Consider the following 23,374-nt stretch of genomic DNA (forward strand, 5'->3'; position numbering starts at 1 on the left):
ACTATTTACTAATGCTTAACTAATGCTTCATAGCGTGAGTTATTCTAAAGTGTTACCCAATTATCTGTCTCAGAAACAAGTCTTTTAACCTGTCCCGAGAAGGAGGGAAAAGCAAATTGGCACCTTTCAGATGCAGTGTTTTGATTGGCTGATGCTGTCAGAAGTGGCCGCTGGATGGCCCCCCTCTTGCATGAGGTTCATTTGCATAGCTTAAAGTTCATGTTTAGAACAATGTCCTTCAGTTTTTCCTATGCATAATTCACTTTCCAGACTAATTTCAGATTAACCTAGGCATTGTGCTGAAAACATAAAGATGGAACATCATTGAGTTATATTGAACTTTTACCTATGCATTAATGTATATCTTAATAGGCAAGTTTGTATATTTTGCATGTACACAAACAACACTTATTAAGTATATAGAGTTCTGATAATAGAAATGGAGAAGATTTGCTCCATTTTGTCCACTGTGTGTCTATTTTGTGTCCTTTGTGACTTCAATCCACATGGCAAACCTGTCTGGTAAGTGGAGTTCAGTTCACACCTCAGGTCTTTGGACTGAGGGACTGGAGTGAACAATGGGGAGAATATAGTAAACCAATGTAGGGAATAGTGAATGAGGGTATAGGTTGTGATTTCAAACAGTCTCTAACTTTCAGTCAGAGAAACAATGGGCCTCCCAGGGTTCTTTCTCTTCCGACGTAGATAATGGCATTAGGTGCTCACCATGAAATCATTATGTTAATGGAAATGTTTTAATATTTGTTTAACACAACATTTAAAGTAATTAGTAGAGCACAGCCAAACCTTGACCTGCTTTTTCCTGACCTAGATTACCTTTTTAGAGCAGATTCTGTCTGTAAAATGAATTCTTAACTTTTCTCAAAGGTGTATCAAAGGTGAAGAGGTAGCGGTTTTTGCATGCATGTGACACACATCCTTGTTTGTTAAACAAATCGGATGTTCAGGCATGTTTACCAATGTCACTGGAAATTCATCTCTTCAGTGAGCACTGCATCCTGCTTATATGCAAATCTTTTATTCTTTCGCTATTTATTTTATCCCTCAGTATTCTAGCATATACTTTTCTGGACAATGTTTGAAACTTTGTTATTGCCTCCTTAAGATGAATGCTTGTTGTTTTCCTCATTTGTAAGTTGCTTTGGATAAAAGTGTCTGCTAAATTAATGCATTTAAACACTACTTTTCAAGACGGGCCCTAAGATACCCATCCCGTGAATGTCAAAGCACATTTCTGAAAGCACGCACATACAGTATGAAGATGTGTTGCGTACTTACATATTAGATTTGGTTGGGATGGGCTTAATTCTTTACTAAATTTCAGCTGACCATTATTCAGCCAGGCACTCTTCACAGACTCCAGATGTGTACATATACTTCTGTTTTTTGTTTGTTTGTTTGTTTTTTATATAAGAAATGTGTGTCTTGAAATTATTTGACAGTGTATAATATTCTTCTTACACACATACATAAATAAATTGGTTGTTTATGTGTACATATTACACTTTAATAAAAAAAAAAGACATTTTATTGTCAGCAGATAATTATTGAGATCTTCTGTGAGGAAGCAGCTGTTACAAATTCCAGGTGAGCTGAATTTATATCTACATTTTTTTTTTTTTTTTTTTGTAAAACTATTTTCAGGAATTTTCATAATCAGTTGCCAATAAAAATAACAATCAATTAAGCAATATGTAAACATTAATATCACAAAAATGCACACCATCTACTTTTATAATATAATTAAAAAAAAAAAAAAAGTGTAACAGAGTATTGGCATATTCAGTTGTTAATGTTTCCTTACTGTAGCATGAAATGAGAATATTAATGTTTAAATGTTTTTTTAAACATTTTTATAGCATACAAAATATCACAAATACCTGACAGATTTTAATGAAATGTGTGATTTCAATGAAAGGTATGTTGTGGTGTTGTCACAAAGACTGATGTGACTACATGTTCTGTTATGCTTTGCAACATACTCCTGTCAAATCTTGCCCCGCTTCTTAAATAAATTTAAATGAATATCCAGTTTTTTAGAAGTTAGTGCACACAAAACCTTACAAAGACATGCATGTACTCAAACCAGAAAGATATCCAAAGGGGTCCAAAGGTAAATCCTACGGTGACTGGGAGGGTACATGTTCGGTTCACTTAGCTTTGTCGTGGCACGAGATATTAATTCTCATAGACTCATAGAAAAATAAATTGGTTATCATAATTTTTTTGTCATGAATTATTTATTAATGACTCAGCATCATTTGTTTTAAAGAGAAAATAATCACTTCACCCCAATTTTAAAGTGAATAAAATAGCCTTAACAGCCTACTTACTGGAGTTCCTTTGGTCTCTCTCACCGGACTTGTGGAAAATGCATTTTTTTTGCCCCATTTGGTTTTGTATTGTTTTATTACTTAAGTATATATCATTATATTATTTACAATACACAGTGTGGTTTTAATGACATTTTTAGGAGGACAAACTTGATATTAAAGTTTGTTTCACCACTATGGTGATCAGTGTTTGCTTTAGTTAGGCTCTTCACACTTTAATTATTTTGTCTTATTATTTTGTTTTATTATTTTGTCTCTGGCTGCTGTAAATAAGTGTTAATAAAACACATTTATTATAGCAAGAAGAAATGGATTCATCTGTTACACTGATCCCATAATCTTTGATTAAATGATGTTTTCTAGTTTTTTTCTAGATCTAGCAATGTTTCCGTAATCAATTATTTTGAAGGAAATTAAAAACGTACGCTGCATAAAACATTTTAAACCCCTGCATCACTTAGACACACACAGACATCAACAATCAGAATATGAATCTCAACAATGGTGACAATCAAAAGGTTCATGTCGCAATGCATGCTGAGTACCAGATAAAAATACAAAACTCCCAGCATGCACTGCAGCATGATTAAATTATGCAGCTGAATGGTCTTACTATTTTCTTTTTTTGCCTCTATTTTTGTTAGTATTTTTGTTTTGAGTTTGTAGCCTGTTTTGTGATATTGAGTTTATCTTTTTTTTTTTTTTTTGCCACCATGTTGAGATTCATATGCTGATTTTTGATGTCTGCGTGTGCCTAAATTATTAACTCTTGCTGTAATTTCACAGTGGTGGTAATGTAAAATTTAAGTGTGTTAATAATGTATCACTTTTGATAGGAGATTAAACACTGGATGAGATCAGTAAATCAAGAGACTACATGATGATTATGTCATCGTTAATACATAACAATCAGCATTCCCTGATCAACTTTTTTTTTTTTCCCATATTATATAAAATATATAATATATTTTAAATGATAAAAATAGCCTATATAAAATTACAAAATAAACATTCATCAATTAGTACTTTTTAAATACTAAGTACATTAAAAATCAAGTACTTTTGTACTTTCACTCAAATAAAATTGAAAAGGAGTACTAAATACTTTTACTGGAGTAAAATTTTATTACTTGAGTAAAAGTACAGATACATATCTGTACTTTTCTCAAGTACCTGATTTTTGTACTTCGTCCACCACTGGAAATAAGTGTAATAATGTGTAATGGCTGGAAGTCAGTTGTTGTTCATGTGCTTCTCATTTTGTCTGTTCTTGTTTCTCTTTCCTTCAGTGATTCTGCTTGTTAACAGCAGGTGTTCGTCACTAATGCTCAACAATCACTTACATATTCACATGTACATTTTCTGGGTGTCTCTTTTTATCTTACACCTTTAACCCTTTTAACCCTACATCAAAATCTTGCAGTGTCCACACTACAAAGTGTAAAGGTAAAATCGACACAGTGTTGCAGTGAGATAATTAAGAGAATATGTAAGTGATTTCTGAGCATTAGTAAAGTGCATGGTGCCTCATTTTTGGACTATAATCAGATCAGTACACAAGACCTTTTTGTAGATTGGGTGACTTAACCGTGTCTAAAAGATTTGCCAAAGGAAGTACCTGGAGGATGCCATTCTTTGCTATAAATACACATTTCACTTTCAACAATTTTCTAAAAGAAAGAAAGTTTTTGGAAGAATTACACTAGGATACAAATTTACATCAAAGACTTCTATGTCTAGCCTGGAACTTAAATATGACATCTCCAAATATTGCGATTGAAAGTACCAGTAGGCAATCAGCTATTAGTATGTTGGGAGTAGGAGACACCTTGAAAAATCTCAGTGCATGCAATTCCAATTCTTCTTATTCCCCTGAAGCCACAGCTGCTTTTGCCACTGCAATGATTCTCATCATGCTCTTCACCATCTTTGGGAACATCCTGGAGATCATCGCTGTCCTGACCATCCCGTTCACCCTGGCCAATGAGCTGATGGGCTACTGGTACTTCGAATTGTTTTGGTGTGAGATTGTAGTGGCACTGGATGTGCTCTTCTGCACAAGTTCCATCATGCACCTGTGTGCCATCAGCCTGGACCGCTACCTGTCCATTTCCCGGCCAGTGCAGTATGCCACCCAGCGCACCCCTCGCAAGATCAAGGGCGCCATTGTGGTGGTGTGGCTCATTTCTGCCATCATCTCTTTCCCCCCACTGGTTGCCGTAAATAAGACCCAGGATGGGGACTGCCCACAGTGCAAAATCAACGAGGATGTATGGTACATCCTGTACTCTTCCATTGGGTCATTCTTTGCCCCGTGCCTCATAACGATCCTGGTGTACGTTCGCATCTATCAGATTGCCAAGAAGCACATTCAATGTCCTCCAGGAGAGCCAAGAAAAGACATCGCATACAGTGTCCCTTTGGGAGGGGTGTTGCAGGGCGGCAAAGACCAGGGAGGTGTTGACCCTGCAAATGTTCCCAATTTGGCTGCTTCCAGATCTGAAGCCATAAACTAGCCTCAGCCTTCAGTAGCGGCCAAGTACAGGGATATACTGGACGAAAACCTTCTCCAGAGTGCTCAGGACCTCAGACTGGGCCGAAGGTTTACCTTCCAACAAGACAGTGACCCTAAGCACACAGCTAAAATAACAAAGGAGTGGCTTCACAACAACTCCGTGACTGTTCTTGAATGGCCCAGCCAGAGCACTGACTTAAACCCAATTGAGCATCTCTGGAGAGACCTAAAAATGGCTGTCCACCAACGTTTACCATCCAACCTGACAGAACTGGAGAGGATCTGCAAGGAGGAATGGCAGAGGATCCCCAAATCCAGGTGTGAAAAACTTGTTGCATCTTTCCCAAAAAGACTCATGGCTGTATTAGATCAAAAGGGTGCTTCTACTAAATACTGAGCAAAGGGTCTGAATACTTAGGACCATGTGATATTTCAGTTTTTCTTTTTTAATAAATCTGCAAAAATGTCAACAATTCTGTGTTTTTCTGTCAATATGGGGTGCTGTGTGTACATTAATGAGGAAAAAAATGAACTTAAATGATTTTAGCAAATGGCTGCAATATAACAAAGAGTGAAAAATTTAAGGGGGTCTGAATACTTTCCGTACCCACTGTACAGCATCAGCTAGGGTACTCTTGCTTTCGTATGAGAAATACGAGGTAAGTTGAAATGATGTAGTATAATTTGTGACAGCAGTGATGACACTTACCTTAAACCTACTAATAGGTGATGATAATATCCGATTAGCATGAAAAGCTGTTCATCCTGTAGTTATGAAAATAGTTCAACTTTATGCCCAAATATTTCTCTGCCTGAATGCAGCTGCTCGCCTGCTTAGTATGTGAATACATTGTTTGCATTTAATCATGTATGTCATTGCATGATCGACACATTAGCCAACACATGACCCCTAACTCATTTAGCAAGACAGTGTCTAACATTACATTGCTAGCGTTCTGCTGCTGTTAGTATTGCAATTTGATTTAGTTATACATGCTGCTGTACAAAACTAGGATTTGCTGTAGCTCCATTTGATATGCGAATACAACAGCGAACGCCTATTTCACTTTGAAGATTTCAGCAAAGCTATCCCTGTATCCTCATGCACTACATTGTTTGCTTTCTGCTGCAGCATAAATGCAATACGCATATTCGCTAGCTGCTAACATGCCCAGCAATTCACTCTGAGCATTAAACAGGACTGTTAAAATAGTACACTTACAAGTTTACTACTAGTACTTTGATACTAGAATACTTACTACATAAAGTATACTTGAACATTACTTAAGTATACTTCATAAAATGAACTTGAAGTATACTTCAAAAAAAGTATAGTACTTTTTCGTAAGGTGTAGTTTCATGACTGACTAAAAACTTGTTGAAGCATTAATGAAAAAAGTAATAAACAAATTCAGCTGCTGACACAACCTCTCGTGTAATACTTGAGACACACTTAGGCATTAACACTCATCATGCAAACCTCAACAATGGTGACAATCAGTATTAAAAATATTTAAATATAAATAGTAAAAGAATTCAGCTGCATAATTTATTTGTGCTGCTAAGCATGCTGGGAGCTATAAAGGAGTTTTGTATGCTGGCATGAAGCATGTCATCATTGTAGTTAATAACTTCCTGTTCACAACATGATTTCATTTTTCAGAAGTCTATTTAATATTTTCAAAATAGTATCACATTAAACAGACAGTAGTATTTAAACAAATTAATAACAAAACACTTTTGAGCTATAATTAGATTTCAGATGTGATCAGTGAATCAGACCACTTTCTGGTCTGGAATCAGATCACTTTTTAAATAATGTCACGATTAATTAGCAGTCAAAATCACATCATACATGTCACAGTTTTAACTCAGGAGTCCTGTAATGAGCACATTCAGGGCTTTGCAGAGATACCAAATTTTTGGAGGTTTCACAATGACAACAACAACTCCTTGGTCTTTAAATACGACTGACATTAATTTAATGATCAAAATTAGCACTTTTATGGAAATATGATAATATTTTATAATTATTTTATATCATAATCCGATCATTTAAATCGGATTATCTTTTAAATTGTTTGTTATAAATCAACATCTCGGGAAAATATTATGGGGTTTCTAATCAAAATATGACTTTCTTTTACAAAACAGGGCATTCATTTTATGCATGTCCACTGTAGAGGACACCAGGACTTGTTTATCAGGCAATTTGGGAGACACAACAAGCGAATAGCGAAAGAAATTATATATACAATATTCTTATTAATTATTAGATATTATTATGAACATTTTGCCAATTAATACTCCCATTATTACACTTCTTTTTTCATTACATGTTGCCCCAAGAACACATTAATATGCAAATTAGAAACAGTGTATAGATGCATTGTATTGAATGGGAAAACTCATGTATGACTATTTTTACCCACATATTGCAAAAAATTAAAATGGTATATCAATTAATCCCATTATATCTTTCATACCGTAGTTGAGAATCATCTTTGAACATAGCTTGGTTAAAAAAAAAAAAAATCTTGAAGCCTAAAAATTGAATGGTGAATAAATTTTTTTTAAAAAAAATCCATTGTCATTTCATGTCATTTTATTTTTTAAACAACTTAGTCCTGGGGTTGGTGCTGTTAAAGAGGTTGAGGCCAGTCCTGACCCCGACCCCTGTTGTCGTGACACCTGGCTGCTGAAGCACCTTGTCCAAAGTAGTCTTCTTTATGGCGGCAGGAGAAATCTTCTCTTGGTCTGCCAAGTACTGAAGCTCCCTGTCAGAAAAGAGTGAGCTTGAAATGTCCTTCAGGAGACACAACTGTTTAAAACGCCCATTAAATTAAAACAGGAGACTGTGTCTGCAGACAATTATATGCAGATAAACATTTGAAAATAAATAACATAAATGGACCAACTTAACTATAAGTATATTTAATGACTCTACACTGTCATCTAAATTAAACATTAGATTCAGTGCACTAACTGCATAGATACTCGTTTTTACTAGGGCTGTCAACCTCCAACCACACCCTAACTCTACCCATAACCCCATCTCTCCACCCATTAAACACGTAGGGCTGTGTAAAAATATATCGATTTCTCGATTTTAATCGATTCTCATTTTTACGAACCGATAGCGATTCTTAAATCCCAAGAATCGATTAGTCTAGTCTGTTTTCAGTTGAACATTGTAGCGCTCTTCCCATTAAATAAATGGCAGCTTTGTACTTTGTTACTTTTGATATGAAACAAAGTCTCAGATTTCAAATTCTGTCCATTTCATTACGAAATTCAAAAAATAACCGTTTTGGCGCTGTTTAATGTAGCGTGACAGATGGCTGTAGCCTCAGATCAAGAGAGGCGGCAACGCGAAGCGCGCGTGAACTGATCATCTCCTCCGCTTTAATACCAGTTACAGCGCGAAATAAACATGAATGAACACCCAAAGGTATGTTGAAAAATACAGTCCCTTACTGAAATCCGTATCCTGTCTCATGGAATAGCTCAATCAGTGTTTCAACCGCGAAAGACGTTAATAAAACAGCTTGTAAGCAGTAACGTCACATTTACCTCAGAAAAACCATATTGAGTGTCCATAACTCGTTAGTCAGCTATAAAACTGAACAATAGAGAATAGTATTTTGCTAAATATATGCACCATATTACACATTCGTTATAATTTATAATGTTCTTCAATATTTAATGCTTTGAATAAATCCGTCAACTTTTTATAACAGCCACCATTTAAATAATGTATTTCAAAAACCGAATTGAAGTAGAAATATAATTACATAATTGTAAAGTTAGTATTTTAACTTTATTATTATAAAAACTTCCTTAACTTCCACTAATGTAAGTGTTTGAATACAAATCAGTTAATTTTAACCTTCAATATTATAATGCAGAACTGATTCCCATGTATAGTTTGTAGCATTAGTTGAGAGATTTTTTTTCCTTATGAAAATTTGCCATGTACTGTTCCTTATATATATACAAAATAATCTATATTGAATCGAATCGAATTTAATCGAAATCGAATCGAATTGCAAGCTTGTGAATCGAAATAGAATTTTGAAATTTGTGTCAATACCCAGCCCTATTAAACAGGTTAAGCTCCACCCTTTGTTTGTTCCATGGATGGCTCAGCTCAAATCATGTGACTTTGGCAGGTTGATACACGCTCCGAACCACTGATTCGAAACAAAAGATTCATAAAGCTTTGAAGCTTAATGGAGCAGTGTTTCGAAATCGCCCATCACTAACGTTTACCTCTGTGGATGCTATGTGTTTGGACTGATAACATGTGCTTGGACAACAACAAAACTGGAGAATCTCACGCAGCCAAAATGATGATTGTCAATAACGGTGTTCAGCCTTACATTGTTCAAATGCTTTGCTTCACCAAACAGGCAGGACGTGTTAAATCATCATTACTATGGCTCGTGGAAAAAGCGCATTTTGACCTTTTCTATGGAGCTGATCGTGACTCCTGCTGCACAAGAGACAATGAGATGGCGGTCTTCGATGTCTGGCCCGATCTCATCCAAAACGAAGGGAATGATATGTGGCTTGACCGCAAGGAAGAGAACATCACTCTTGTTCACAGTCTCTTTATTACTGGTAGTGAAGTATGCTCCCATTTTCTGAAGTACAGAGAAAGTGCCTTTTTAAAGATGTTCAGCAGTGTGTTGCTGCTATTTTTTTGTCATGCTAACATGTCTCAGATGCTGATCAGATGCTTTTGCTGCAGAGTTCTTTTGGTGTGATTTGCTTGTTGCAATTTTCTGATTCTCTAAAAATCATTTATGTGTACACTGTAAAACATTGTCCTGAAAATTAACGGCAACATACTGACAGTAAAGTTGCCAGTAATCTACTCTTAATCATACAGTTCTTTACTGTAATCTACTTCACAGTATGTTACTGTAAATATACCATGCACTCAATTAAATCTCGAGTTAACTCAATTAATTTGCAGAAAACCGACGGCCAACTGCCATTTAAGTTTATAAACTATTATTTATAATTTGCTAGTAATGTGAACATATGATTACTGAGTCCAGTAAGAATAACTAAATTAAACAAAATCATTAAAACATCAAGTTAACTTAAACCTCTTGTAGATAACTGCTAGCTAACAACAGCACACATACATGTTCAACTGGATTTAGCTAAGAGATTTTTAGTTTCTTGGTCTTCTACTGGAATGAAGCAGAGGCTCTACACTAGGGCTGTGACGGTAGGCATGTTTAAGTCAATTTTATAATAAAAAAGTTACTTATGCTTACTTACATAATTAAGTTTTGTTATTTTTCTCGCTGACTATAAGTTTATGGTCAACGAATGGCTTTTCTGAGGTATAATGTTACGTGACATTTTTTGCAACACTGATTGAACTGACATGATACAGATTTCGGTAAGCTACTGTATCTTTCAACATATTTTTTGATTTTCATTAATGTTTATTTAATTCTGTACAGTAGTAAAGAGGAAAGGATGATCGTATTCACTCACAATCCGTGACAAGTGTTCAAGATAAAAAGTGACGCAGTCTTTAACTTTCTTTTCATAATATAAATAAATGCATAGCCTATGCCTATTTGCTTATCCTGTAAGTTCGTGAATAAAAATGAAAATGTGGACGAAATCAGAAGCTATTAAATGTCTTATCATTAAAATATAAAAATTAAAATGACGGGTAATTATTGATTATGATGGATTTTTTTTTTCACGATCCTGTCCATGAAAATGACGGCGAAACGCAAGTCTAACGCAACCTCTGATACATACATATATATATATATATATATGTATATATATATATATAAACCAAACAACTCATCACCGTCACAGCCCTACTCTACACTCTACACAAAAAAAATTGTTCACTCAACTGTTTGTTATCTTTTTGAACAGACTCAGTTTTGTATTTACTTAGAAAGTGTTTATCTCTGATTAGTTTTAGACATTTGTAGATGTTTTAATTAGACATTAGTATAATTAAAAGGAATATTAATAAGGCATAGTATGTGAATAGTCAGATTACTAGATTTTTTCAAATTAAGTAAAACAAATTGTTGGACATTAAGTAAACTTAACTAAAAAGGGTTAGAACAGCTGTTAGGTTTTACAGTGAATTCACAAAGCAGTCTGGTGTAAAATTATTAGAACAAACATATACAAACTTTTTTTCCCTTCAAAGATAAAACTACAGGAATGGGGGAAACTTATTTGCATTCAAAATATTCTTTGCTCACTGAAACCAGAATGATTTCATCTCTTTCAATAATAAGGAACTACAAAGGACAGTTCCTGAAATCCATGTGGTCTAAACTGTCACACAGCTTCTTTCACTTTTCAACATTAGAGTTCCTGGAAATAAAAGGCGGATATTTGTTATTTCAGCAACTCACAATTCCTGTTTGAGTAGAAGGTCTTTTAAGTTCCTTTAAAATTCAAAGTAAATTGACTGATATTACAATATATGTGACTGAATTTGGGATTAGAGAAATAACTCTAATGATATGAAACATGATATGAAACACTTAACAGCATGCTTGATACTTGAGCAGTTTCCAGGAAGTTTCCAGGAAGCCAAAGTTATCGATTTTCATATTTTTGTAAAACATCATGAGACATCTGTTGGGTAGATTCTAAGCTTATTTTCTGAGGTTATGTCTGACAGGTTTTTATACACAAAATTAATATAAAAAAATATCTTTAAGTTTAATGTAAAAACTTCATATTAATGGTCAGAATATAATTGGCCATGTGTAATAGATTTTGTAGACTAATCTAGATCTTCCTTTTAATTATAGGCTACTGTATAACTCCAAAAAATGGCAGCATATCTTAGCGTGTGCATTAATCTAGCTTATACTTAAAACTTGCCATTGCTTATTATGAATATTATTGGCTCTTACAAAAGATTGCTTGTAATGTTCCTCATTAATTGTTTTAAATAAAAGTGCACACAAAATTAATAAATCTAAATGTAACAGAATAACAAATGTCAAGTCTTCTTGGATGTGTGGAAGTCTTTTTATGTACCAACCACTTATTAATTAATGTAATTTGGGTTATTATGTTTTTAAAAACTTTTTTGAAATAATTCATATTAAGATGACATGCTGAGATTTGAGGAGCAGGTGTAATGGAGGACAGCTAGTATGAGCTGTAAGGTAAAGCTCACTCCCCTGGCCTCAAGAGGCTTAATCGGAGCAAACTGAGCGGAACCGGACGCAGTGGTGCAGTGACCCGGATGGAGGTGAGGTTTAGGAGGTTAGTGTGATGCAAGTGAATGAGTGCGAACTGTGCAGATAAACCTGACTTTCCTGAGTTCAAGAGGCACATCGATTTCAGTTAGATTTTTGGGCCTTTTGACTTTATTTAGTTAGGACAGTAGGAGGACAGACAGGAAATCATGGGAGAATTAAGATGGGAATGGGAATATGTCAGACTACTTGCCCACATGACTACATTAACATTTTTGAATAAGTATCTACTCTTTACTCCAATACGTTTGCAATGAGTAATGCAATTACTCGTTACATTTTGAGCTTTTCTGCAGCAGATTATTTCTGCTACAAAAGAAGCAATATCTCTATCTGCACAGCATTAAATGTACTATATCTTGTAGATACTATACTACTCTAGATGGATCAGGTTTGTTTATTAGGATTGAAGCTAAACTCTGTGTGGCCCTCCAGGAAGTTTTGCACTCTGGCTTTACTCACCCAAACTTGTCAACAAGGCTACTTTACGTGAATGTGAGTACATTAGCGTGTAGTTGTCATCACAGGTGTTTCATATGTAAGATGAGGACGTGGCTGCATCAGGTGATGAGGCTGAAACCAGCACATCCAGTGCAAGTAGGCTTTAACTATTTAATTTTTCTTAACATTATTTTATTTATCCAATACTTTGAGACCTTTTTGAAGGATATTGGTTTACTATGCCCTTTTTGAGCATGTGAACTTCACGGAGATTTGAATGTTAGCAGAGGTTTAAAGGGATAGTTCACCCAAAAATGAAAATTCTCTCATCATTTACTCATACTCATGTCATCCCCAAAATATATGACTTTTTTTCTTCAGATAATCACAAACAGAGATTTTTAAGAAAATAATCTATCTCTGTGAGTCCATATAATGCAAGTGAATTTTTTGATATTGACAGATGGTTTACAATGATTAAAAGCTTCATTAATAAATCATTAAGAAATATTATATAATGCTTAATGGATCATTAGTTAATATATATTCAAATAGCTATGACATAATATGCTCAATGTTTAAATGATCTGTTAATCATTACGTAAATGTTAATAAAATGCTAACAATGTAATTAAACTTTAATTCATTTATTACCTAATGTACTTTTTTAAATTTACAAATGTGGAAAAAATTGGTCATTTTAAGCACTTCACACACTATTTAACATATTATTCATTAACTCATAAAGGTCACACATTTGGTCTTCGTTTGTTGTGGTGTCTATGCAGACTTATACTATTTAAACATTTTAATAAATCATTTATTAATCATTTGTTCATGTTTTTGCAGTAGCCAATATAAAGTTGAAACTATTCATTATTTGTAAATGTTGATAAATGTTTTTATAAACATTCACATTGTAGATTTTAAAAGAAGTGCTTGATCATATGAATTGAACATTTGTAAGCATTTAAATTTACATTAAATAATGATCTGCTGCTAATCATTATGTAACATTTGTTAAGTTAATTAGTAAACATTAACAAGCACATTATAATGTATTACATATATTATGTAATGTTTGTTAATGATTTATTAATCAAAGTTATTATAAAGTATTACGATTAATCAATGTTTTCTGAAGGCAAACAAAATGTATGTATAAGAAAAATACTAGACGTCCCCCACGTGATCACTCGTACAACAGTAGTTTGGAAGCAAGGGTTTATAGTTAAAAGGGGTTAAAATATTAGTATTTTTCTTACACACAGTTTAGTCAGTTGTTGTTTCATCTCTTCCGTTTCATTTCAGCCTGGACCAACCAATTAGCACAAAAAAGTAGTAAGAAAAATCAGTACCATGTACACGTTCATATCTTATGCTTTGTTCACACTTAGCATCAAAAAGTTAATTTACTGTTAATGCTACAACTTGTCATACCAGAACTGATTTACCAGTATTTTCTCAAAAAGTCCTGTCCACACATGAACAGTCATTTATTGATCATTTTCCAGAAAGGGTCATATGTGTGAAGGCCCCTAGTAAAAGGGAAAGCAAAACCGTTTCAGACATGAAATTCCTTCTCTGTCTCATGGGGAGCTCTAGTGAATCTGGGTGTGTTTTGCCAGTAAAATCCAACCCCCTTTGAGGCTTTAAGTAACACCCTGGTTGAATGGATGTCACTGTCACCACACAAGCTTTTTTGAGAAGAATTTCTTCATTCATCCAAGTAAGTGTATTTCTCGTGAATCACATTTCATTGTAATACTTTACATGTGGTTATTACAGAACTCTGTAATAGAGTAACAGTGTTATAATAGTAACAGTGATAGGAGAGATCAGATGTAACATTATTTTTTGTCATTAAATCTTTGGTTGATTCTGACAATCTGTCATGCAAATTTCAGATCTACTAGCTTCAAAGATGCCAACAATGCTGAAATTAATTGGTGGCAATGAAGGAGATTGGTTTTCATTTACTGGCAGGAACAATGGTGCCAGTTTGAAGAGGATATGGGTATGGGTGGGGCCATCGCAGGTGAAGGCTGTCAGGGTCTGGCTTTCAGATGGGCAAAATAAAACCTATGGAAGCCCAGAGGGAGATTACACGGAGTACATGTTCCAGCCTGGTGAGAGAATCACCTCACTGTCCCTGTGGGGCAACGGTAATGGGACACGTCTCGGAGCCATTAAATTCAAGACCAGCCGAAATAATGAATTTTTTGTGAAAATGACAAGCTGGGGTTTAAAAACAGAATACCCCATCGATGTCGGCTCTGGGTTTTGTCTGGGCATTAAAGGAAGATCCACATGTGACATTAACTGCTTGGGATTTGAGTTTCTCAAGAACATTCAATCCGTAGTTCTTACCAATGTCAGTTATCCCACTATTGAGAAAGTGATTCCACAGGTGGCATCGGAAGGAATCAAATCCGTCACGTTGAAAAATGGGACCTCTGTCAGAACACAGCAAACAGTCGAAACTTCAAAAAAAATAATTCAAACAACCTCGTGGTCTATGAGCGAAAACATTACAGCAACATTCAGTGTGGAGGTGAAGGCTGGGATCCCAAGCTTTGGAGAAGCTTCCACAGGAGTCAGTACTACCGTCGGAAAAGAAAACACTTACTTACATGTGAACACAACTGAAAACACTGAAATTTTTTCCACCGATATAGAAGTTCCACCAGGGAAGAAGGTGGATGTAAAGATCACTATTGGCAGATGCTCTTTTGATCTGCCTTACACTGGCACCTTGAGGATGACTTGCTCTAACGGCAGTGTGTTTTCTTTTCAAACCAAGGGTCAATACAAGGGTGTCACTTACACTGATGTAAACATAGATACTAAAGAATTTGATCTTTGATATCAAGATTTAGGACTTCAGAAGACGCAACATCTGGATCAACACGCACATTCCCAAATTTCTATATATCCTAATTATTGTTAATATGTAATTCATTTTTCCAGGAGCTCATTGCTTCTACCTTTAATTAAATTGCTAACAGTGATTGTAAATTAATTGCCTAAATTATTACATTATTAGCTAACTGCATTCTCTAAATTGTAATGTTGACATGCACTCTCTGTAAAGCTGCTTTGAAACGATATGTATTGTGAAAGGCGCTATACAAATAAATGTGAATTGAATTGAATTGAATTGAACACATACTGAATATTCTTGATGTTATTGATATGTTATATGATATGATATGGTATGATATGGTTGTCATGGTTTCATTCTGTTGTCAAAGTTACTGCTTGTTTTGTTGATTCCTTTCACCTGCCCCCAGTTTAGTTCGCATTACCCCATGTGTATATATAGCCCTCAGTTTGTTCAGTTCTTTGTCTGCCATTGTTTGTGTATAGCACACACTGTTTGTTTGTTTTGCCTTCTTTGGATTATCTGCTCGATGTATTTTTGTTTTGCTTTATATATTAAAATTAAAAGTGCTGCATCTTACATCTGTTTTGCCTCTTTTAGCCTGATTAAACTTTACATTCATTTTAAAGGGCTGTCTGCTCCATTATTTCATGGGAAATATTTATTTAACATTGTCTTTTTTCAAACGGTCTTTTGTAATTCTAATACTTCACACACAGTTGCAATAATTATATCTCATTATTTACTTCAAATACATCAGTTAATTTTATCTAGTTTCATTCGAAATGCTTAGATAACTGTTGTAGAAGCCTGTCCAGAAATTTTGAAGAAGTTTTAAAAGCCTGATGTTTGAAGGTTTTCAGTTAAGTAGTTTTAAAGCTTAAAGTCTGAAAGTTTTGAAGGCAATACAGTCTATCAGAAAAATGATAGATAGATATACATTGCTAACATGTTTTAAGATGTTCGTAACATGTTTTTACACATTGTTAGCGTGTTTTAGCATGTTTCTACCATGAATTAGCACATTGCTAGCATGATTTAACACATTGCTAGCATGATTTAACATGCTGCCAACACATTTTAACAAATGCTAGCATGAATTAGAGGGTTAGTTCACCCAAAAATGAAAAATTATCCCATGATTTACTCACCCTCAAGCCATAGGTGTATATGACTATCTTCTTTCAGACAAACACAATTGGAGATATATTAAAAATATCCTGGCTCTTCCAAGCTTTATAATGGGAGTGAATGGTACCTGAGATTTTGAAGTCCAAAAAAGCGCATCCATCCATCATAAAAATAATCCCCACAGCTCCAGTGGGTTAATAAATGCTTGCTGAAGCGAAGCGATGGGTTTATGTAAGATAAATATCCATATGTCCATATCTATAAATTTATAAACTACAATCACTGGCTTCCGGTAATGTCCGTTTGCAAGTCTAGTGGAAGAGTGACCTCTGACCTCTGATCTTGGACTCCGAATTGAACATATGAGTTCACTCTTCAGGGCACTGGAAATGTACACTGTGTACAAGTACAAGACTGATATAGCACATTGTCTAGGAAAACTTTACTGTGTAAGTTATATTGGTTGCACTTTATTTTACAGTATGTGCACTTATTTACTTACAGTTCAAAAAAGTACTGGGTAATTTAAGGTAACTACATGGTTTAAGGTTAGGTTTAGGGGTAGATTCAGGGTTAATACCTAGTTATTAACCAGTTTTATTGTAATTACTATAATAAGTATAAAGTACTTATATAGTACTTAAAAGTGTTACTGTTAAATAATTAGATGTTACATATATTTTGGTAGTAAAACCTAGTGTTAGACATTTTATTGGTACAGAGATGAGTATGTATTTTGCTAAAATGTTTGCAACTGCTTAATTAGAAGCACCACAATGCCATCTGTTTCACAGAGACTACTAAACAATTAGATTGCTTTAAAGTGCAAAGTATTAAAAATAGGCTATCAAAAGTTCTACACACACTTGTGATCTTCAGATCCACTTGAACACTTGGAAATACAGGAAATACATCGTGTCTTTCAGGTTTGAGCCGTTCGTTCATCAAGTCCCAGCCCCATAGCAAGGGTGTGTAGTCTGTACCAGAAACAGAAATGATTAGATCGCCTCCCGAGCCTTTCGGGTTCACGTCACAGCCCTATAGGCTGAATGGAGAAACAGAATGATTAGTTCATCTCTCGAGTCTTCGGGTCTGAGTCCTTCATTCTTTTTCACGTGATTTGACAGCTATTCACAACCTTCCTTACAAAAAAGTGCATAGTTATTTTTTTAGTTTAGTTTAGTATAATTGATTTTTCTATATCCTCCTGGGCCCCATGAATAGACTTTTGTCCTCTGCAGTGGACATCATATTTTAGTGATTTTCTCTGACATCATACATGTCACAGTTTTAACTCAGGAGTCCTGTAATGAGCACATTCAGGGCTTTGCAGAGATACCACATTTTTGGAGGTTTCACCATGACAACAACAACTCCTTGGTCTTTAAATACGACTGACATTAATTTAATGATCAAAATTAGCACTTTTATGGAAATATGATAATATTTTATAATTTTTTATATCATAATCCGATCATTTAAATCAGATTTTTTTTTAATTGTTTGTTATAAATCAACATCTCAGGAAAATATTATGGGGTTTCTAATCAAAATATGACTTTCTTTTACAAAACAGGGCATTCATTTTATGCATGTCCACTGTAGAGGACACCAGGACTTAAATCATGTTTATCAGGCAATTTGGGAGACACAACAAGCGAATAGCGAAAGAAATTATATATCAATATTCTTATTAATTATTAGATATTATTATGAACATTTTGCCAATTAATACTCCCATTATTACACTTCTTTTTTCATTACATGTTGCCCCAAGAACACATTAATATGCAAATTAGAAACAGTGTATAGATGCATTGTATTGAATGGGAAAACTCATGTATGGCTATTTTTACCCACATATGGCAAAAAATAAAATGGTGTATCAATTAATCCCATTATATCTTTCATAACATAGTTGAGAATCATCTTTGAACATAGCTTGGTTAAAAAAAAAAAATCTTGAAGCCTAAAAATTGATTGGTGAATAACATTTTTTTTTAAAAATCCATTGTCATTTCATGTCATTTTATTTTTTAAACAACTTAGTCCTGGTGTTCACTATAGAGGACATAGCAAAACATACGAATAAAATGTAATTTTTTAAAAATTTCATTTAATTTGTTTCTTATGCTCTAAACAATGTAATGATGTGGGGGAAAAAAATACTAAATAAAAATAAAAAATCTGGGTCCCAGGAGGATATGAAGACTGGACATATTGGTCTAATATTTGTACTAAAAAGATTGGTCAGAATGGACATAGTGGCATAACAAATGTTTATTTTACATATCTTTTGATAATTATGATAATTCCTAAATATAATACAACATACAGTCAATAGTAATAAGAATGTAATGTTGTATTTGTTGCGAGACACTGAGCCAGAAAGCGGTCACGTGACAAAAGAACGAAGGACTCGGACCCGAACCCGAAGACTCGAGAGATGAATTAATCATTTCTGTTTCTGCATTCAGCCTATGGGGCTGTGACTGGATGAACGAACGTCTCAAACCCGAAGACTCGAGAGGCGAACTAATCATTTCTGTTTCCGGTACTGCAGTTAAATATGGGGCTGTCATCATAATGTCCATGGCTGTCATGGCCCAGAACAGACACTGACAACGGAACTAACAACTCAAACCCGAAGACATGAGAGGCAAACTAATCTTTTTGGGGAACAGACGTGATAAATGTAAGATGACAAAAGAAAGAACGACTCGGATAGGGAGGTGAGGTGAACTAACACACTGCATATCCTGAAGACCCTGCTAAGCAATTAATTAATCATTTCTTACTCATAATTTGGCCTTCATGGCTGTATTAGCCTATAGTTTATTTTTATTCCAAATGGGATAAACTTTTGTGTGAGCAGTATGTGTTGAGGAATTTAACAAGTAACATTTCAATTATATTCTGCTGAAATGAACGAAATAAATGAAATGACTTGAAAAAAGATTTGTTCATTTTTCTGAACGAGATTCAAAGATCCGAGTCAGTAAAATGATCTGAACTTCCCGCTACTAATAGTGACTGACACCATCAAACAGCCAATGGGCATTTATTGAGAGAATTTGGCTTTTTCTGTTTTGAGTATACAGAACTTCTGAGCAGTATAGAGATAAAGATAGAAAATCCTTTAATTAAATGTAACAGTACATTATATATATAATATCTCAACTACAAATTTCATTCAGGCTATTCCAGATAGGCTTTGCTAAATACAGCATGATCAGACATGGTTTAATAAATCTACACAGTGCATGGTTTACAGTGTGTATCAAGAGAAACTAATTGCTCAGAGTTGGTCCAAACCAGCCAAAAAAGGCAATCGCACAATATTGACAACTGAGCACAATACAGGTTATAAAAATGCTGGACAACCAGTTTATGGAAACAAATTAAAGCATTTTTGGTGTAAGCATCTTGTCTGCAGTTCTTGGAGTAGTTTCATCCTTACTGTAAGCTGGATCATGATGATCAGGTTCAGTTTTTCTTGTGTTTGGGGTTGCTGTTAAAGAGGTTGAGGCCGGTCCTGACCCCGACCCCTGTTGTCGTGACACCTGGCTGCTGAAGCACCTTGTCCAAAGTAGTCTTCTTTATGGCGGCTGGAGAAATCTTCTCTTGGTCTGCCAAGTACTGAAGCTCCCTGTCAGAAAAGAGTGAGAATCAGAAGAGTGAGTCAGAAAATAATGTCCTTCAGGAGACACAACTGTTTAAAAAGCCCTGTTAAATTAAAAGAGAAGACTGTGTCTGCAGACAATTATATGCAGATAAACATTTGAAAATAAATAACTTAAATGGACCAACTTAACTATAAGTATCTTTAATGACTCTACACTGTCATCTAAATTAAACATTAGATTCAGTGCACTAACTGCATAGATACTCGTTTTTACTAGGGCTGTCAACCTCCAACCACACCCTAACTCTACCCATAACCCCATCTCTCCACCCATTAAACACGTAGGGCTGTGTAAAAATATATCGATTTCTCGATTTTAATCGATTCTCATTTTTACGAACCGATAGCGATCCCAAGAATCGATTAGTCTAGTCTGTTTTCAGTTGATGAATGAATAGAACATTGTAGCGCTCTTCCCATTAAATAAATGGCAGCTTTGTACTTTGTTACTTTTGATGTGAAACAAAGTCTCAGATTTCAAATTCTGTCCATTTTATTACGAAATTCAAAAAATAACCGTTTTGGCGCTGTTTAATGTAGCGTGACAGATGGCTGTAGCCTCAGATCAAGAGAGGCGGCAACGCGAAGCGCGCGTGAACTGATCATCTCCTCCGCTTTAATACCAGTTACAGCGCGAAATAAACATGAATGAACACCCAAAGGTATGTTGAAAAATACAGTACCTTACCGAAATCCGTATCCTGTCTCATGGAATAGCTCAATCAGTGTTTCAACCGCGAAAGACAATAAAACAGCTTGTAAGCAGTAACGTCACATTTACCTCAGAAAAACCATATTCAGTGACCATAACTCGTTAGTCAGCTATAAAACTGAACTCTAGAGAATAGTATTTTGCTAAATATATGCACCATATTACACATTCGTTATAATTTATAATGTTCTTCAATATTTAATGCTTTGAATAAATCCGTCAACTTTTTATAACAGCCACCATTTAAATAATGTATTTCAAAACCCGAATTGAAGTAGAAATATAATTACATAATTGTAAAGTTAGTATTTTAACTTTATTATTATAAAAACTTCCTTAACTTCCACTAATTTAAGTGTTTGAATACAAATCAGTTAATTTTAACCTTCAATATTATAATGCAGAACTGATTCCCATGTATAGTTTGTAGCATTAGTTGAGAGATTTTTTTTCCCTATGAAAATTTGCCATGTACTGTTCCTTATATATATACAAAATAATCTATATTGAATCGAATCGAATTGCAAGCTTGTGCATCGAAATCGAATTTAAATTTAAAATTTGTGTCAATACCCAGCCCTATTAAACAGGTTAAGCTCCACCCTTTGTTTGTTCCATGGATGGCTCAGCTCAAATCACGTGACTTTGGCAGGTTGATACACGCTCCGAACCACTGATTCGAAACAAAAGATTCATAAAGCTTTGAAGCTTAATGGAGCAGTGTTTCGAAATCGCCCATCACTAACGTTTACCTCTGTGGATGCTATGTGTTTGGACTGATAACATGTGCTTTGACAACAAAACTGGAGAATCTCACGCAGCCAAAATGATGATTGTCAATAACAGTGTTCAGCCTTACATTGTTCAAACCGGAGTCGAACACTGATGGAGAGTCTCGGGAAGAAGTTACAACTTTTAGAATGCATCTGGACATTTCTGAACGGTTAGTGGATAAATTTATGTAGTTGCTGGGTTTGATTCAACTCATCGACTAGCATGTGCCGTCATGTTAATCTTTTGTGCAAAAGCAGTATGGTCGCCCACTATACATAGCGTACCTGTTTGCCAAACAGAGCCATACACACCAAGCTAACATTTATGATTACTATCAAATGCTGTGAATGGTCTAATATTTTTTCCAAAATATCGTTCGGAAAGAAACGCTCCTTTTTTTTTTTTAGCAATCGAGCATACCAGGGTCAACTTGCAGGTTATCCAAGCTAATGAGACTCTAAAGAGTGTTTTTGTGCCATACATGACAGAACAGATAGCATGCTTTGCTCAAACTTTTTGCCTTAGAAAAGCCTTAGAACTGGTACACTGTTTTCACTTGCGAAAACAAAATGATGGTGCCGTGGGTGTAAATGTGCAGATTAAGGGTGGGTAATATTATAATAAGTTCCACTGTCTATGTCACAAGGGGAGTGAAATCTGAGCGGCTCGCTTTTTCACATGCTTGCAAAGAAAGGCTTGCCAAAACAAAGTTACTGGGTTGTCCTTTTTCATGTTTTCTAGGTTGGTAGATGCACCGGAGACCGATTATAGCACTTTAAAAAAGTCAGACTTTCATGATATGCCCCCTTTAAAAAATATCTGCATGTAATTAAAGCAGCTGACCCTTTCTAGCTGAAAATCGCTCATCAGAAATGAAGTTGCTGTACCTGGTTCTAATGCATGATGCCTCCACAGCGTTGATCAGGAGGCTGCGGAAGCCGCCACTTTCCATGACATGCAAAGCGTGAATCGTAGCACCTCCAGGTGAAGCCACGTTGTCTTTTAACTCTCCGGGGTGTTGCTCAGACTCCAGGAGCATTTTTGCTGCCCCCTTTGAAAAAGCATCATAGTACTGTAAATCATATGCACCGAAATATTTTTCAGATTATCAATATCAGAAATGTTTCAGAGCACTAACAAGCAGAGCCTGAGCTCCCAGTCGCACAGCCAGTCTTCTGGGCAGTCCCATCTTCACCCCTCCATCAGCAAGAGCGTCAACAGCTAGGAATGCCTATGATAAAAAGATATATAAATATTCCCAGTCAGAGGTGGATGCTTTTGGGCAAAGGAAGCCACAAGGAGCCCAACGGTTGGTTTAAACCTCTCGAATATTCCTAGTGCTTACATAGGCTGGGCCGCTGCCACTAAGACCAGTGACGGCATCAATCAGGTCCTCTTCCACCTCCGTGCAGTAGCCCACACTGGCCATTAGCTGCTCCAGGAGCTTCCCATCCTCCACCTCTGCATGGGTGCCGGTGGCGTACACCGTGGCCCCTTCACGCACCACCACTGGGGTATTTGTCATGCAGCGAATTACTTTAGGTGCCGGACGGTACTGCAGCAGTTTCTGCAATATAGGAAGATTTGAATCGATATAGAAT

General features: G+C 35.4%; 3 protein-coding genes across 5 annotated transcripts in view; 2 read left to right on the forward strand and 1 right to left on the reverse strand.

Moving 5' to 3' along the window:
• pycr1a (pyrroline-5-carboxylate reductase 1a) overlaps positions 1 to 23,374 on the reverse strand; it is a 173,983-nt gene that overhangs the window by 147,088 nt on the left and 3,521 nt on the right. The window contains exons 5-8 of one of the 3 annotated variants that reach the window (XM_051888742.1): positions 23,119 to 23,340; positions 22,912 to 23,004; positions 22,661 to 22,824; positions 7,460 to 7,646 (exon numbers count right to left, since the gene is read on the reverse strand). In XM_051888742.1, the coding sequence (XP_051744702.1) occupies positions 7,475 to 7,646; positions 22,661 to 22,824; positions 22,912 to 23,004; positions 23,119 to 23,340 (651 nt within the window). In that variant the 3' untranslated portion in view covers positions 7,460 to 7,474. Of the gene's footprint in view, positions 1 to 7,459; positions 7,647 to 19,646; positions 20,252 to 22,660; positions 22,825 to 22,911; positions 23,005 to 23,118; positions 23,341 to 23,374 lie in introns of those variants that run through there. The other 2 variants (XM_051888743.1, XM_051888744.1) reach the window with 2 other exon arrangements.
• On the forward strand, positions 4,163 to 4,870 carry LOC127510140 (alpha-2B adrenergic receptor-like). Its single transcript, XM_051889629.1, has one exon. The coding sequence runs from the start codon at positions 4,163 to 4,165 to the stop codon at positions 4,868 to 4,870; it is 708 nt and encodes a 235-aa protein (XP_051745589.1).
• On the forward strand, positions 14,121 to 16,050 carry LOC127509776 (aerolysin-like protein). The gene is made up of 2 exons (XM_051888746.1): positions 14,121 to 14,316; positions 14,495 to 16,050. The coding sequence occupies exon 2, from the start codon at positions 14,512 to 14,514 to the stop codon at positions 15,451 to 15,453; it is 942 nt and encodes a 313-aa protein (XP_051744706.1). The 5' UTR covers positions 14,121 to 14,316; positions 14,495 to 14,511; the 3' UTR covers positions 15,454 to 16,050.

The sequence above is a fragment of the Ctenopharyngodon idella genome, chromosome 3 (genome assembly GCF_019924925.1).
Source record: "Ctenopharyngodon idella isolate HZGC_01 chromosome 3, HZGC01, whole genome shotgun sequence".
NCBI classification, from domain to species: Eukaryota; Metazoa; Chordata; class Actinopteri; order Cypriniformes; family Xenocyprididae; genus Ctenopharyngodon; species Ctenopharyngodon idella.